General features: G+C 42.8%; 1 protein-coding gene across 3 annotated transcripts in view; it reads right to left on the bottom strand.

Annotated features, from left to right (window-relative positions):
* Cdc14a (cell division cycle 14A) overlaps positions 1-16,558 on the bottom strand; it is a 156,248-nt gene that overhangs the window by 56,446 nt on the left and 83,244 nt on the right. For all 3 annotated transcript variants that reach the window (XM_051185623.1, XM_051185622.1, XM_051185624.1), the window contains 2 exons: positions 6,825-6,912; positions 1,170-1,400 (listed from right to left, as the gene is read on the bottom strand). In XM_051185623.1, the coding sequence (XP_051041580.1) occupies positions 1,170-1,400; positions 6,825-6,912 (319 nt within the window). The remainder of the gene's footprint in view (positions 1-1,169; positions 1,401-6,824; positions 6,913-16,558) is intronic.

Raw genomic sequence — 16,558 nt, 5'->3', positions numbered from 1 at the left:
AATGGTATTTTAATTTCTGTCAGAACCAAAGCCACACTGTCTGAATAAGGCAGTTACAGCAGCGCTCTGCACATGAAAAGAAATGTACCATCCCCAACACCTACTGGCCGATTTGCATAAAATGCAACCAAAAAAAAAAAAGAAGAAAAACCTTTGTGGACACAAAGCCGTGTGAGCAGCGCCACCTCGCGGCTCTGTGGAGAGCTGCGGGTGGCGAACTAGAGGCTCCGTTCCCAAAAATGGTTTGTCTCTGCTGCAATCTTGAGACCACCAAACTGGAAAACTTACAGTGGGACCTGAGCTTCTCCCGGCGTTTGGCGTTTACATAACTCTCAAGTTTAACCGGTAAGCCTGCATTCTGACTTGTGAAAACTAAGGCCTACCTCAAAGTGTCCATTCCGGAGGCTGGGTATTGCATAGCTAAGTCTTCACACATCAAGTAATGGGTGGGAACCCTGACCCTCCACTTTATAAGGCATTAGACTCAGGAGACGGCAGAGTGAGGGTAGAAGATGATAGAAAGGAGCTAGGGCGATAATCAGTAAAACACCTGCCGAGCAAGCATGGGGTCCTGCGATAAAGAGCCCCGAAATCCACAATAAAAACAAGGCATTGCAATGGCCACCTATAATCCAGGTGCTTGTGAGTGGGGAGGGTGGGACAGGAGAATCCCTGGCACTCACTGGACAATCAGTATAACCAAAAAAGGCAGACTCCTAGTTCAGCGAGAGACCCTGTCTAAAAATCAGCTGTTGTCGAAATGGTGCGCACACACAGACACACTTCAACACGGAAGCACTAAATATCAGATGGTAGAAGAGTATGGAGAAAAGATAATCAATTCTGAAGGAAAAGGGGACCAACAACGTTTAGCTTTTGACACGGTTCCGGAGGACGCCCCCATGTTATTTCCCTGCTCAGAATCAATGAGCCTGGGCTTAGAAAAGTTAAAAGGGCAAGCACTGGCTGGTTCAGAAAGCTGGGTCACAACCAAGGCGGTTAATCCTTCCCTTAGAAAGGGATTATTAAAATAGGCTCAAGTTCCAACTGTCTAATACGAAAAGAAAACCATCCCACTATTTTCTATCACTGGCCGGTCTTGCTCATCATTAGGTGAGGTCGGGCTCGCCCTTCCCAAGCACAGCTGGCCCCTGAGACCTCAAGCACACCTTTGCAGTGGACCGCGATCGCCCCTTCCGTGTTCTCACAGATGTTCAGGAACCTTCGCACGATGTTATCGCTGGGGGTGCTGCCGTCTATGAAGAACAGGTCATAGTGCTCGAAGCCAGCATCTGTGAAGCGCTTTGCCTCGTAGATCTTTTTGTTCAATCTCACGATTGCAGTCACGTTGTTCTTTTTGAAATACGGAAAGTAGGCTTCAGGAGCGTGGAGTGGGTAACCTATAGGCAAACAGGGGCAATCAGCAGAGAGCCACAGTTCATCTCACATAAACACTAAAAGTATTCAGATCTCACTCAGAGAGTGTCAAAGGTCACAGAGGAGTCATCAGAGCAGCTGCGGCTGACCTACTATAAAACACCAGAGGCAGCAACAAGGCAATTCTTTCCATATTGGAAAGAATTCATTAAAGATGAAAATAGCAACCTCTAGAATCTGAATCCTGAGAGCGCCATCTTGGAGCCCCCACCCAAAGGCAGTTCTGAAGTACTAAAATGTGTTGGGTAGTGCTGGGGAGATGGGCTAGTATTCCTCCTTGAACACTATTCTTTACTTAAATGCATTTCATCTACTGCTAAAGCTTTTGTGAAGCCCGAGGTACAATTTCTATCTATAGTACAACTCCCCCAAAAACAGGGTTATGATTAATTATCATTGGCAATGTCCAAACCACAGTATGTGAGATTTCTCAAAATTACCTCCTTAAAACAACAGCTGGGAACTGGAGAGATGATGGCCAAAGGGTCCCATTAGACAAGAGGAATAGGACCAAGCGCTATTAGTGGATAACATGTTGATTATAATTAAAAACAGTGTGCTGGACTGGATCCATGTGTTAAACTTGACATTCCACAGTATAGACATCGTTTTAATCAATATTATGTGCAGCATAAATATATGCCTCTTTAATTGAAGAGACTGGCACTTCAAGGGAAGTTAAGGGAGTAACTTTTCGTAAACATTTTCTTAACCATGAGCAAGACAATCTCCAGATTGTCCTGACATGTCCCCCACTGAGCGAGCATCATTGGGAACTTCAGAGGCAACTGGGTCACTGACCTGCTCTTGGCCAATCATCCACAGTGGGAATTTGGACCACTCACTGTAAGCCTTGCAGCCCCAGAAGCTAAAAAGACTAATTTCCTAACATACCAATCACTACCTATCAATCATTCGGGATTCATCCATTCAGGGCTCACCAATTGCTGGCAGATTCTTGGCAGAGTAGACTAGGCAAGTGAAATGACCTCACCAGGATGACGGGCTTCAGAGAGTGAGCCAGAGGGCTTCCATAGCTCCTGGCTATGTGTCCTGCTCATCCTGTCAATTGCATTTTCTCTAGGCTCCATGCCAGCCCTTTGTGCTATACTCTGTAATTCTAAGACCGTGTACTAGTCCATACGCATGCTATTTTTCTAGCATCCTTTTTGTATGCTCCCAAAGTAGGAGAGAGATGACAGGATGACCAAAGAAAGGCTTTCTCCTCATTCTGTCAGCCCTTCAGTCAGAATTCCCAGTTTAGCTCAGTATGCCCTACACAAGCCAGATGTCTTCTCTGGCAGCAGACCCTCAGTCAGGGTGTCCATTCCTCGAGCCCCAAATCTACACATCCAGGGGCACTCCCCTCAGAGCTCTGAGCACCCACAGAAGCTCCTCCTCCACATTCCTCAGCCCTCCTAACCCTCCTTTGCTTCTGTCATCACCCCCAACTGTAAGGATGCTTGTTGCCTTCTTTGTCTTTCTTGTTAGTCTTCACTGTGACCAACTCTCTGTACTAAACTCTCTGCATATGGCTGACATCAAGAAGCCTGACAACAAATGCTGTTGAAGATGTATGGAATGAGGAGCCCTTCTTCTCAGTGGGTGGGGTGCAAACTAGTACTGTCATTATGGAAATCCACATGGAATTTATCCAAAAACTTAAAAACAGATCGACCATACAACCTAGTGTACCACTCATGAACATATATCCAAAAGGACTCTGATCCTGCCACAAAGATACCTAAATATTCATATTTACTGCTGCCCTATTCACAACAGAAAGGATTCAGTACCAGCCTAGATGTCCATTAACAAATGAGGGGATAATAAAAATATGGTACCAACGTGCAATGGGATTTTACTCATCTGTACAGAAAATTAAATTTGCAGGAATAAAATAAAGATGGATGGATCTGGAAAGTATAATATTAAGCAAGGTGACTCACCCTCAGAAAGACAAACCATATGTTCTCAATCATCTGTGGGTCCTAGTTTGTAATATATACATGTTTATAGAAATGGACATACATACAAATAAAGCTAGAAAACTAGAAAGAAGACCAAGAGAGGGTGAAAAGAGGCGTTAAGTAAGCAGAGGAAAGGAGGTCAGAGGGGCACATTGACACTAAAGTGGGACCAGAGACTAGGGGGAGGTAGTAAGAGGGGTTTGGGGTATGGGCAGTAGGTGAGATGATGGAGGGCTGGCCATAGGCATAGCAGGTTGATAATGGGGAGCTTGGGTACCGTGGCAGTAGGTGAGATGATGGGAAGGAGACTCTACTCAAACACAGTTAAAAACAAAATAATAATACCATAATGATATCTAATCTTTGGTTTGTTTGGGGATATTTTGTTGTTGTTTGTTTGTTTTGTTTTGTTTTGTTTTTTGTTTTTGCGAGCCAGGGTTTCGCTATGACTTTGGAGCCTGTCCTGGAACTATCTCTTGTAGACCAGGCTGGTCTGGAACTCACAGAGATCTCCCAGCCTCTGCCTCCTGAGATCTGGGAATAAATGTGTGCACCACCACTGCCTGGCAATTTTTAAATTTTTTAAAATGAGTAAATAATTCCTTGTGGCTGGAGTTTCTGGGCGTGGCTCCCATTCTCCTACATGGCCCCTACAAATATACTATTTCTTCTGACTACTACCCATTTTCTGGTTCTCCAGCCTTCTCTTGCCATTTGCAAGCTACCCCACATAGGCCAATAGATGTCATTTTAGTTAGTCTATCAGAACTGTTTCAACTGTCTTCAAGGAGGAACACTAGCTGGGGAGCTCGGCCATGACCAACGAAAGACTGAGGCAGGACTGGAACCTAGGATTTACTAATTCCAGCCTGGCTGCATTTGTGCAAACAGGGAGCTTTCTTCCCATCTCCTGTGTGGACATGGCAATTTATACACAGAAAGAAAACATGTGCTTTCCACATACGAAAATCAAGTCTGCTTTCCTGGTGGTCTCCTTGGTAAGATATTTCCCCAAAACAGACTCAGGACAAAGCAGAAATGACTTTCGTTGCCATGAGGAAATAAAAGCTTTTTACCATATGGGGAATGGCTAAGGAAGGGAGGGACTCCAAGTCCATGAGATGCCCTACTTGACTGTGGCAGCTGCTGGGAGCCTCTGGCATGGGTTCCTGGCATCTCTTGAACCTTATGATGGCTCCTGCCAAGTTTGGTGCCTATCGGATCCCCCTACCACCAAGGTGTGAGAATTTCTGCCTATACAGGAATGTCCATGAAGAATAGATAGAGGGTTGAGCTAACACACCTCAACTACAAGAAAAATCATGGGTATCTTTTGAGAAAGCACCTGGGCACATTTGTAAACACATGGTATTGGGACACTGAGATGATGATGGTGATAACAATACCTAATTTTTACTCATCACTTGTTGGGCCCCCAGGTACCATGCAAAGTGCCTCATATGGATTATCTCATGAAACCCTAGTGTTACAGAAAAACTAATGCCTAGATAGCTTACTGGTCCATGCACACATAGTTAGGCAGCGTTAAAACCCTTAACTCAGATTCCAGCAATTAAGCCAGTGCCTACTTCAGGCAAGGCTCAACTCCACCCTATTAGTCGGGATTCCAAGTAAGAGAATAGCATGGGATTTTTAAAAAATAAAATAAAATAAACCTCTTAAAATGTCTTTGAATTAAATCCAAGAAAAAATCAAAATATCCTATGACTTCTTAACAAGTGTGTGGTGGTGTTATTATCGTGTTCCCATACTTGTTAGGAGGGACTAGTTTTAGCAATGTGGTTTCCAGGGAATCTACCAACCCAGGGCTAAATTAGGGTGGCTCTCCCAACCCTTACTCCATCTCGCCACTAGATGGCGCCATGGCATCAGTGCCCAGAGGAGAGAAGAACAGGCTAACCAATTTCCGAGCTAAGAGACTTCAATTCATCTCTTCCCAGCACTTCGTTTTAAAGTTGGGAAAGCGAAGCAGGCTGAGTTAAATGACTAGTCGTGTATGATATTATGTCGGTTAGGTCAGCAGGGATAAAAACATAATTGTGTAGCTGCTAAGGGACCTGTCTCCTTAAGGCATCTCTAGTTCTCACTTAGATGCCTGAGATGTGCATCAATTCCCCTTACAGGGAAGAAACTGATGCTTGGAGAAGTTAGAAAGCTCGCTGCAGGTCCCACAACCAGTAAGGGGCGGGGAGCCAGGCTTCAGCCTGCCTACAAGGCTTCAAATTTCTGGGATTCTCTGTCTCGAGCTTTCCTCCAACCCTTGAGAATGCGTGATGTGTATGTGGGGGAGAAGGGGGTGCAGCATTGTCCATTTAAAAACAGTTGTTTAGAAATCTAAAATCCAAAATGTGTGTTTCATTCTATAGTTATAACTCATTAATCGATTTGAATTTATTTGTTAAAAAAGGACTGCCATTGCTCCTTCCCCACTGCTGATACAGCAGGAGTCAAGGTGGCTCAATAGTTGTTCTGTTCACACAAACACACCCTTAAGACTCACACAGTGCTTTCTGCCTGGACCCCATAACTAGAAGGCTGCTTTTTGCTACCTCCTAGCAACAGCTATTTGATCAACTATTTTTTAAATCACAGCTTTTCCTTAGCTACTCACCATAGCTACATTGTAAGACCCTATTGCTGATGACACAACATACTTTGGACGGAGAACACAGAAAAATCAAGCTGGAACTGACTTGGAAACTTCCTCCCTGCTGGCTAACTTTCAAGTGCATCAGAAGATGCAGACTACCGTGGAAGAAAAAGTCCCAAGAGTCTCACGCAGCTGTGGACCCTGCAAGCTACAATACCAACCGGTCAGGCAAGATGTGTCCACCGTGTGCTCAATAAGTGCCTGACTCCAGACAACAGCTTTCTGTTTGAATTTTAGGTCTGATCCATGGGAGAGAATCCATGCCTGGTTACCGGGTCATAGGCCTGGGAGGCAGGGGTGTCTACTGTTGTCATTTTGCCGACTAGACACCTTGTCAAACTGCCTTCTAAACATTAGTTCAACCCCGTAAATGTTCTCAACCATGGTCAGAGAAGCTGGAAGAAGCAGGCAATGAGGAGATTCATAAATATGGTTAGAGGGCTAAGAATAAGTTGAGTGCTCAGCCCTAAAGGGGACATCTATGTCACTGAGAGAGAGCGTACATACACACACACATACATGTAACTAAAAATAAAATAAATCTGCTTTTAAAAAATAAAATATAACAGGGTTATAGCTCCGCATACTACAAGTTTAGCATTTAATACACCATTTAATTTTGAAAACTATGAATAAATATTCCTTAAAGGATATTACCAAAAGAAAAGAACTGTATATAGAAATAGAGGAAGTAATGAAATTGAACTAAAATAAGTGTTTAAATGGTAAAGGAGTAAATAACTTACCATTTTCAATTTTGCTTTTCGGATGTGGTCCACTAAACGCTAAAAATTTCCCTGGAACAATCCAGTTGAAGTCTCCATTTTCAACTCGCTGGCAGAATTTTGTGGAAAAAGAAAAGAAAGTAGTTTACAATTTTTATGCAGTTTAGGAAACCTTTACAAATAAAACCGCTTATCACACTACTGGTACTAGCTCAATGAGACTTACATGAAGGAAAACTAATAAAAGCTTCAAGATAGACCTGATTTACAACCTGCTATTTGTAAATTCTCTTAAGAAAAGTTTCTACCCCAATGACCAAAAAAAAAAATTAGATTATCTGAAAAAGTTATTTGGCTTAAAATAAATTTGTCTCTTGATTAGTCTACTACTATGAAATAAGGTGAAAATACTGTTTACTGCAGAAAAAAAAAAATAGGCTGTCACCTTGCCTCTTTCCAGTATCTCCTCCCTTTTTCTTCCTTTCCTTATGCTATTTACCCATTAGGACTGAACAGAGACTGGGTTACACCTAAGGCTTTGCAGGTGGCTAGAAGACTTCCTGTAATGCATTACAAACATTCACACCTCCACCCACCCTACTCCACCCCTGGCCCAAGTCTCCACCTTCATCAGGAAGCAACACATCTCCATAAAACGAACTCTTCCTCTGGCATATGGAGAGGGCCCCTGTGATAGGCGGCTGAGCCAAAGAGAGCCTGGACTCTTTAACGTGGGCTAAAGGCACTAGAATGACAGGCTCAGACCCACTGCTTCATTACCATTACCCATTGCCACTTCTGTGAAAAATCAAAACTTGGGTGGCCAATTCCTACTCCTAAAATCTTTCCAATCATAAAAGATATAAAAGAAACTTTACATGGCATCTCGAAAATGCATCCACTGTAGTAACCTAATCGTAATAACATAGGCTCTCCATGGGACCCTAAAACCTTATGGCCATATAAGCACATGTATAGCTATCTCTTTATAACAGTTAGAATAAAGAATCGAATGTACAACTTTCCATAAGAAGTTAAGCGGTTTCTTGTTTAAATAAAACAGTTTAAATGAATGATCCAAGATGCCCCCTTGAGTAACGGGTAAGCTTCATACACTGTAAAATTTCAAGAACAAACATGAGCTCCAATTATCAACAGACAAAAGCAATTCCTTGTCAACAATAGCAGGCAGTGGCTCTCCGTCTTCACTGTTTCTGTATCCTTGGCCATTATGGGGGTCAAGTGACTATACTGTACTACATCTGTTCGTTTCGATTACAGACATCTGTTAGGTTAAACAGTAACCCTTTATAATCAGTCACATGATAGAGGCAGTGAGCTTAAGTCACTGTAGTATATCATCGAGATAAATTCACTCACATTATCAACAGAATTGTGTTTGTGAACTTTCCTACCTAAAATGACAAGCATTAGGTAACAGTGGGCTCTTTTTAGCAGCCTGGGAAAGGTTTGTAGAATAGACAAGATTTGGGTCTTAGATTTAAATTTGAAAGACAAATAAAGCTCACTACTCACCAAACACAGTTAGAAAAACTTCAGGTGATCTACACTACAAGAAAAGCTCCAGACAGACAAACGTCACATTTCTAGAATGGATATGTTTAGATGTTGTAGCTCACCGTACTCTAGGATTCTTCAGTCCACAAAAAGATTTGATTTCTCTTGAGCAGCTGTTGCTGTTCTTAAAATGGAATTTGACTTGAAAGCGTGTATTTCTGCACTTTCAAGAAATATATTTGTGTCTATGGTGTACTACTCACAAATACTCTTTCCAGCTCAAATATTCAGACGTTTTACCATTACCATAGGTCCACAGAACATCCTTCAGGCTGACAACCAGACTACCAATATCAGTTGTCTAGCCTAGAAATATGTGTTTTCTACCATTGTATCATGTATGTTTCCCTAGAAAACATGTTAAGAACTGTAACTTGGTGCTACACACAAAATAATAAAAGGCATGCTTAGTGCTTTTATTTGGGAATGACAAATATTGGTGATGATAATAGCAAATACGAGCTACATCCCTACCATGCCAAATGGTACAGCTCACTCAGTCCCCGCAATAACTCCAACTGGAAAACACTGCTACCATCCCTCTGCCCACTAAGGAAAACATGCACTGAACTAGCTGTGTACCATCCAAGAGTTTCATTAGAGGGGAGTGGTAGAAAGAGTACTCTAAAAACTAAGGTGATGGCTGCAATATCTTTTTAAAAATTCATCTTAAAGGTTCGCCTTTTCTTAACCTCTGAAACAATGAATTCACACCGATCGTACAGCTTTATTACATAAATACAAATAGTGTCATGAAGCTGGACCCCTTGTGCATCATCAATATCTGAGTTGTTGGGTTAAAATTAAGTTTCCATGTCCTTTGGCTCTAGACAAGCAACAAACTCCAGATTACTGGTTAAGTTCTACTTTTGAATGAGAATGTGGTGGAAGAATGGGCATATCCAGTGTGGACTGATTGGGATGGGAGACACTGCCGTCAAGGGAGACAGACAGTAGGGAAGACAGAGCATGGGCCAGAGAGAGAGAGATGGGAAAGACAGAGAGATTGCTCCAACAGGCCAGGCCAGTGAGCACCCCTGCAGACTCAACCACAGGATGCAAAGCTCCAGCATGCTTGTTGATGTCATTTTAATGCTCAAAAGATGAGGCCCAGGAACAGCAGTACACATGTTGCTATTGAAACTTAAAAGCCAATGTGTTCAAAACACAGAAAGCGTGTTCAACCGGAAATCATGAGGTCCTATAATAGCAGGGTCCCAGAGAACAAAAAGATCTGGAAAAGATGCCCAGAGATGACAGGAAGGAAAACCCAAGAGCCACCACCTTACAGAGTGAGGAAGTAAAACGTTTTCACAATTAGAGATTGGCCACAGAATGGCCCAAGGAAGAAGACCAAACCTGGAAAATACCTACAAGGCCAGCACCTGGGAAGCCGAAGCAGGAGGCCTGCAATGAGTCCAGGCCACCTGGGCTACAGGGAGACCCAGTCTCAGAAAAAACAAAAACCAAAACACAAAAAGATACAGAAAAAGAAAACAGGGAAGGGAGAGAGAGGAAAGAAATCAAACAATAATTAAAGAGGAAGTGGAAAAAAACATGAGGAATTGTTTAAGACAGGGAAACCTAAAAAGTTTTAGAGACTGTAGCCCACGTGATCTGTAACTAGCAATGAGTGTGATTTATTAGCACATGTGGAAACCCTGGTTCCCTCCCGAGCAGCAGCTGTAGTGGCCAGGAAGGAATTTGACTCCCTTAAACTTGTGGCCTTCAAGTGGTGAAATAAATACAATAAGATGGCTCCAGAAGCATGTTTCAAATAGTTCTCATAGCCAGATCCCCGTGGGAGGTGTTTCTCTGTAATTGCTCCAGATGGCTGAGGACATGCCCACACACCTGCACTCGGAGGCCTGCTTGACCCCAGTCCTGGAGCAGGAGAGTACACGGTCCTGCCCACAATGCATGAGCAAGAGATCACAGACTAAGCAGCATCCAGATTCCATTCCAGTTTGCTCTGCAGAGCCACTCCCAAGCACAGCCTTGCCCATCACACAATCACTCCTGCTGTTTCCCTGAGATGAAAGACCTTACAAACTTCACTGCTTCTTATAGAACATGCTAAAGAGAAAACGCAAGAGTCAACATTCACTGGTTAGTATGACAGCTTTCTTAAATAACGAAGGACATGGTCAGCCTTGACATACCCCAGTCATATAATAAACTGTGTTGGCATTGCATACAAACCCAGTCTTAGATCTTTGTTGCAAATCACTGATTTTTTTTTTTAAGTTATAGTCACGTAGATGAGCTGATGATGAAAGAAAAGCATATCATTTCAAAAAGTAGTCTAAAGCTAAAATTACTCAAGTTGGGAGAATGTTATACTGAAAAGGTAGTCTAACCATAATGAATGTTCCTTGGAAGGTCACTGCAAAACTCAGAATGGGTTCCTACTTAATCACCTCAGTCTAGGGAGTTTGTTGTGAGATTGTGTCTCCTAGCAATATCAGAAGCTACACCCTGAAAGTCTCATCAACATGACTGCCTAAACGAGAGCTGAACAAGTACTATACCAATGAACACAACACACCAGACCGGGCAGAGAAAAGCCCATGAGGCTTCAACTCTACAGAAAGAACTATAGGCAACTGATGGAATCTTGGAATGGGAAGGGTGGTCTTCCCACACCAATTGGTTGTCTGAAGTAAAATGGTCAGCCCTGAAAACACACATACAGGTAGTATTATCTGGACTGAGCTGGTTATATTTAGGGATATATGTATATGCATATACACAGATGCACATGGTAATAATTAGGGATAAAAGAGGCCATGGATTTGAAGGAGAGTGGGAAGGGTACACTGAAGGGTTTGGAGAGAGGAAAGGGAAAGGAGAAGTTTTGTAATTAAATCAGAATCTTAAAAAAAAAAAAAACCCAAAAGGTTTTGGTCAGTTTCCACTGGAACTAGATAACACACGGTGCCTGAAATACACTGCCCTCTACTTTCAACATTTCGTTCATCTGCCTGTTAGTTATTTCATTTCCTAAACTCAACTCCAACTGACGACCTGAGGTGTGTGTGCTCTGCTAGTGGCTTCCGTTATTCATGCAAAGGCAAATAAGACACCATTTCTGCCCACACACGCACAGAGTACACGAAGACACAGATGTATAAACAGTGTCATCTATAAACAGCTCATCTACATGAGATGAGCTACACGGGCTGAGAAGGGCTTCCCAGTGAACCACTAAACAGAGTGACCCTTCTACCTCAATGCTCTCCTCCACCTCCATCCACCACGTGCTAGGATCGCAGACCACACACCGCTGAGCCAGTCTGCTGCCTAGGTTCTGGGAATCTAAACCTGGCCTCCATGCTTGCCTGGCAAACATGTTTCCGGCTGACCCATCTCCCTGGTCCCAGTGTTATTTTTTGAAAAGCAAAGTTTCCCTCATCAGAGTGGGCGGGGCCTAGGACAAGCAGAGGCCCCCATCTGCCAACAGGTGTGATGTGTGTTTACTTGGTGTTAAGCAAATATGATCAGGCTCACTGTGTGCCATGGTAAAAGCAATCAGAAGCCCTGTGTCTGTGAAAGCAGCAGCGGTACCTCTGTCATCAGGTAGACAATAGGCAGGTGTGTGGCTCTCACTTGCCAAGGTCAGATTGTCAGCAAGTAAAAGAACAAGGTCGAGTCACCAATAGCTTGAAAAAAATCTGAAAAACAAAACACCCTCCTCTTCAAAAGGGCAGAAGAGTTTTGGAGTGAGGTGGGGGGATAATGGCAGACACAAAATATCTCAAAGAAAGCAATCTAGGCAATTGCTAAGTTCTGACATTGATGTTGAACTTTAAACTCTACCTAATCACCTACTACTTAAGGAAACTCTTGGAAATCGAATGAGCTAAACACTAAAGGAGGTCATGAATGTGAACCACAGGAATGAGTGCCCCCTCATCACCAGCACAGAAACAGGTCACCTCTGGAGTTCCTTTCTCCACATTTCTTCTTCGGTCATCCTGCACTCAACTAAGAACAGGTACTGCTAGTGGATAACCTCCCTGTGTGTTTTCCTGTGAGGTCACCTGCTCATGGACCATTCATCAAAACCAGAATCCCTTCTGGAAAGCAGAGGGAGCTAATGAAATAAGGAACCAGCTTCGGATCCTCCCTGGTGGACAGAAATTAATGGCCAGTGGCATTTAGGTCTGTTTGGCAAAAACAACTTCCTCCCAAAATAATATGGGAAACTGACTCCTGACACCCACTCGCTGTATACACAATTACCTAAACCAAGGCCCTCAAAGCAGAAGGATGTACAGCGCTGACATCACCACTAGAGGGCATACTGTCCATGTGTACACAGGGACACAGCGTCACAATGTGAATTGAACACTAGCGCCCTTTCATCTTCATTTCTCTCAAGGACAAAGGGTCTATGTTATTTTTCTGAACTGACCCATGGCTAGATTTCAAAGGAGTGGCTGCTGTCTTAGTTCTCAGAGTCTTTGAGAATCCCTTATGAGCACTGGTGGAAAGTGCAGGTGTGTTGACAAAGATTCATACAGGGAGCTCGTAGATCACCCTCTAGTAACTTTGCCTGGCTGCCTGGCTGGCTGAATAGACATTCTGAATAGTCCTACTATTGCTGCAGGATTCTGCCTGTCTGGGCAATGTGAGTGTGAGCAACAGGACAGACAGGTTGACATGGAACCTGGAGAGACCGTATTTGGAAGACATTTTGCTATTTCTCAGTTCTGAGGAGAATGAGCATCTGGGGATCACATGAAAACAGTCAAATTCCTGAGGCATCTTTCTCCAAACATTCTAAATTGGACATTCTTTAAAGGACTCTCACATGAACAGTTAGAGCAGATGAAGCAACAAGATAAACCCTGTCTAGCTTCCCTAGGCTTCATGTCACACCGGGGGGCCATGACATACATGGCTAAGCCTGTCATTCTTGTGGAATCTTTATTCCACACATCCATGGCTACTGTATTTTAAAGTGTGAGCAGACCAAATCCAAGTATACCATAGTGTAAACTGCACACTAGGCTTTGAAGGTATAATGCTTAAGAATGTAAAATAATTTATTAATAATATCTGTATTAACTAGATATGTTAAAATATGTAGGATATACTGAATTAATTGAAATATATTACTTAAAATACTTGCACCATTTCTTCTTAGTATTTTCTAAATGTGGCTACTGAAGTGTTTAAAATATTTATATGGCTAATTACAGACTGCAAGCTTTAGATTCTGGAATGGCAGGTGAAAGCGGATATAATCTTTGAGGGATGGGCAACAGTTCGTCATTAGATTTGAAACAAGCTCTGCTGACCAATCATCTGTATTTATAAATTGTGTTCTGATCATAAAAACCTCCTTTAAAGTCTTGAGATAACTCAGCAGTTAAAGTACCTGCCACGCAAGTGTGAGAACCAGCGCTGGACCCCCAGAAAGTCACATAAATATCTGGTGGGCCTGCCTGTAACCCTAGCCTCCAAAGGCAGAGAGACACAGGATTCAAAAAACAGTCCGGGCATATTGGTGAATTCTGAATTTGACTGAGAGACCAACTCTTCCTTAATGAATAAAATAGGTGATTTATCAACTGTAGCCGTCCACATGCTCACACATGTACATCCACCCTATGCATACAAACACATGTGTGTTCCCACACATGCAAAATCATGCACATGCATACAGGTATACCACACAGAGACATAAAAATGAGGAAAGAACTGTGGTCTCGCTGGCTTAAGGTTTGGTCTTGGGTGGTGGGTAGGTGGTTGGTTTTATTTGAGATGGGGTCTGAGTAACCCAGGCTAGCCTTGGATTCATGACAATCCTCCTGTCTCAGCTTTCCAAGTGCCTGGACTTCTAAAGCCAAATTACATATCAAATGTAGTTTAGTAACAAGTGTCTGTGACTACGGTCAATAAAACAAATGATAGCTCATGCTGGCAAGGATATGGAGCAAGGAGACTACTCCTCGGTGGGGATGCAAATTTGTATAGCCACCACGGAAATCAATATGGCTGTTCCTCAGAAAGATGGGAATTTATCTTCCTCAATATCCGGCTATACTACTCTTGAGCATATACCCAAAGAACATTTCATCCTACTACAAAGACACTTGCTCAATCATGTTCATTGCTACTCTATTCATAATAGCCAGAAACTGCAAACCTGGATGTCCCTCAACAAATGGATAAAGAAAATGTATATTTACACAATAGAGTATTTATTACTCAGCTGTTTAAAAAAAATGAAATCATAAAATTCACAGGTAAATGGATGGAACTAGAAAGAAAATCAGCCTGAGTGAGGTAACCCAGACCCAGAAAGACAAATATGGAACACATTTGTTTATATATGGGTTTAGCTGTTAAGTCAATGATAACCAAGCTATAATCTTATAGAAGACGAAGAGAGCTGGGCAGTGACGGCACAAGACTTTAATCCAAGCACTTGGGAGACAGAAGCAGGCAGATCTCTGTAAGCTTGAGGCTAGACTGGTCTACAGATTGAGTTCCAGGACAGCCAGTATGCTGTTACACAGAGAAACCATGAGGGAGAGGGCAGATATAGAGTAAGGGACTGGGTGTCAGATAGCCCTCCCTAGGAAAGGAAAATAGAATAGTCATGGCAAGATCGGGTGGGGACTGGAACAGGAGGATCAAGTAGGGAGAGGGAAGTAAGAGGGGGACAAGCAAGGGAATATGGGGAGGTACAGCTAAAATTCAGGGCCACGTGAGGCAGGTGAGTATGAAAACACTGTAGACGCTTCCTAAATATATAAACATATGAAGGCAATCTAAATGAAATCACCAGATAATAGGGGAGAGAGAGACCCAACTGGACATCTCTTGTCACCAAATGAAGCTTCTAAACTAGGATTGGGCTACATCTGATTGAGTTGTTGGCCAAAGGGGTCCCATGGGAGTGCTCGAACAACCCACACTGTTGCCAAGACAAACTGACAGCAAGGCCCCATTGCTGAAGACAATACCTACACAGCTCACTGAACATGGACAAGTATGGAGAAGTAAAGCCGGTGCCTACCTAGAGTTTCCACCCTACGCCACCTAGCATCTTTGGTACAGGAAGGTACTCTGCATGCCACACAGGAGAAATGTTAACACCAGTCCAACCACAAACCTTCTGCTCTACAATGGGGTACTCCCTGCAGGGAATGATAGCACAATGGTGGTCCCAAGCTGGTGGGAGTAGCCAACCAACATCCGATTTGATTTGAGACCTACTTCACAAGATAGACTCCATCTCTGGTAATACTTAAATGAGTAAGAACCTGAGACTAGATATCGCAGGGACCTAGGAGAAAACCAAATACTACAGTTCTTAAAAAAAAAAAAAAAAAACAGTAAAATGGAACCTAATGACATTCTGCTATCTCATAGATCAGTGCCTTGTTCAGAAATCATCAAAGAAGATTCCTCCTGCAGCATACAGGAACACATACATACCCACAGACAGACAAGATACAAAAATTGAGAGACCTTGGAACACTCCAGTAGAAAGTGTATTAGAGCCAGAGGGGATGAAAAGAGCCTATGAAAAGACATCCTAAATATCCCCAAATCATTCCCAGTAAGTCTCACAATTGCTGTCAATAGCACAATTCTACTTTGAAATCTCCAAGTCCTTCCCTGGAATACCACTGTTTTTGTTGTATGAAATGAAACACATCATTCTGGCTGTTTCACAGTTCACCAAATGACAAGGCTCTCTGGAGCAGTGCAAACAGCAAGGGGCATTATGACAAGGAGTGCCTGGGTCACAGGTCATCACAAAAGTGGCCCTTCACTCAATTATTCATTAAGCAAATGTTTATGAAATGCCAACCACACTTGATTGCGACCTTCCATTTGATAAGCTATGTGATGGGTTAGGCGTTGCATGTACAAAAAAAATTTTTTTAAAAATAAAACATTTCAGCAAATAATAATAATAATAATAACAACTTTCTAGACAGTCACCAAAATCTATTGCTCTGCTCCTACTACTGCCAAGGTTCTTACTAATTCTGGTGACAGCAGGAGGACCTAATTGTTACCAGGTTCCAGTTGTTGGGGTGGCTGATTTGTGAGTCACACAGCACTGCCTCTGTGAGTAAGGTTTATCAATAACATCGGCATGTGGAGGCAGAGGGAACATCAGCTAGGTTTTTGTGTTTTGTTTTGCTCTG

This window comes from Phodopus roborovskii, unplaced genomic scaffold, assembly GCF_943737965.1.
Source record: "Phodopus roborovskii unplaced genomic scaffold, PHOROB, whole genome shotgun sequence".
NCBI classification, from domain to species: Eukaryota; Metazoa; Chordata; class Mammalia; order Rodentia; family Cricetidae; genus Phodopus; species Phodopus roborovskii.
This window is presented reverse-complemented; position numbering and strand designations above follow the sequence as displayed.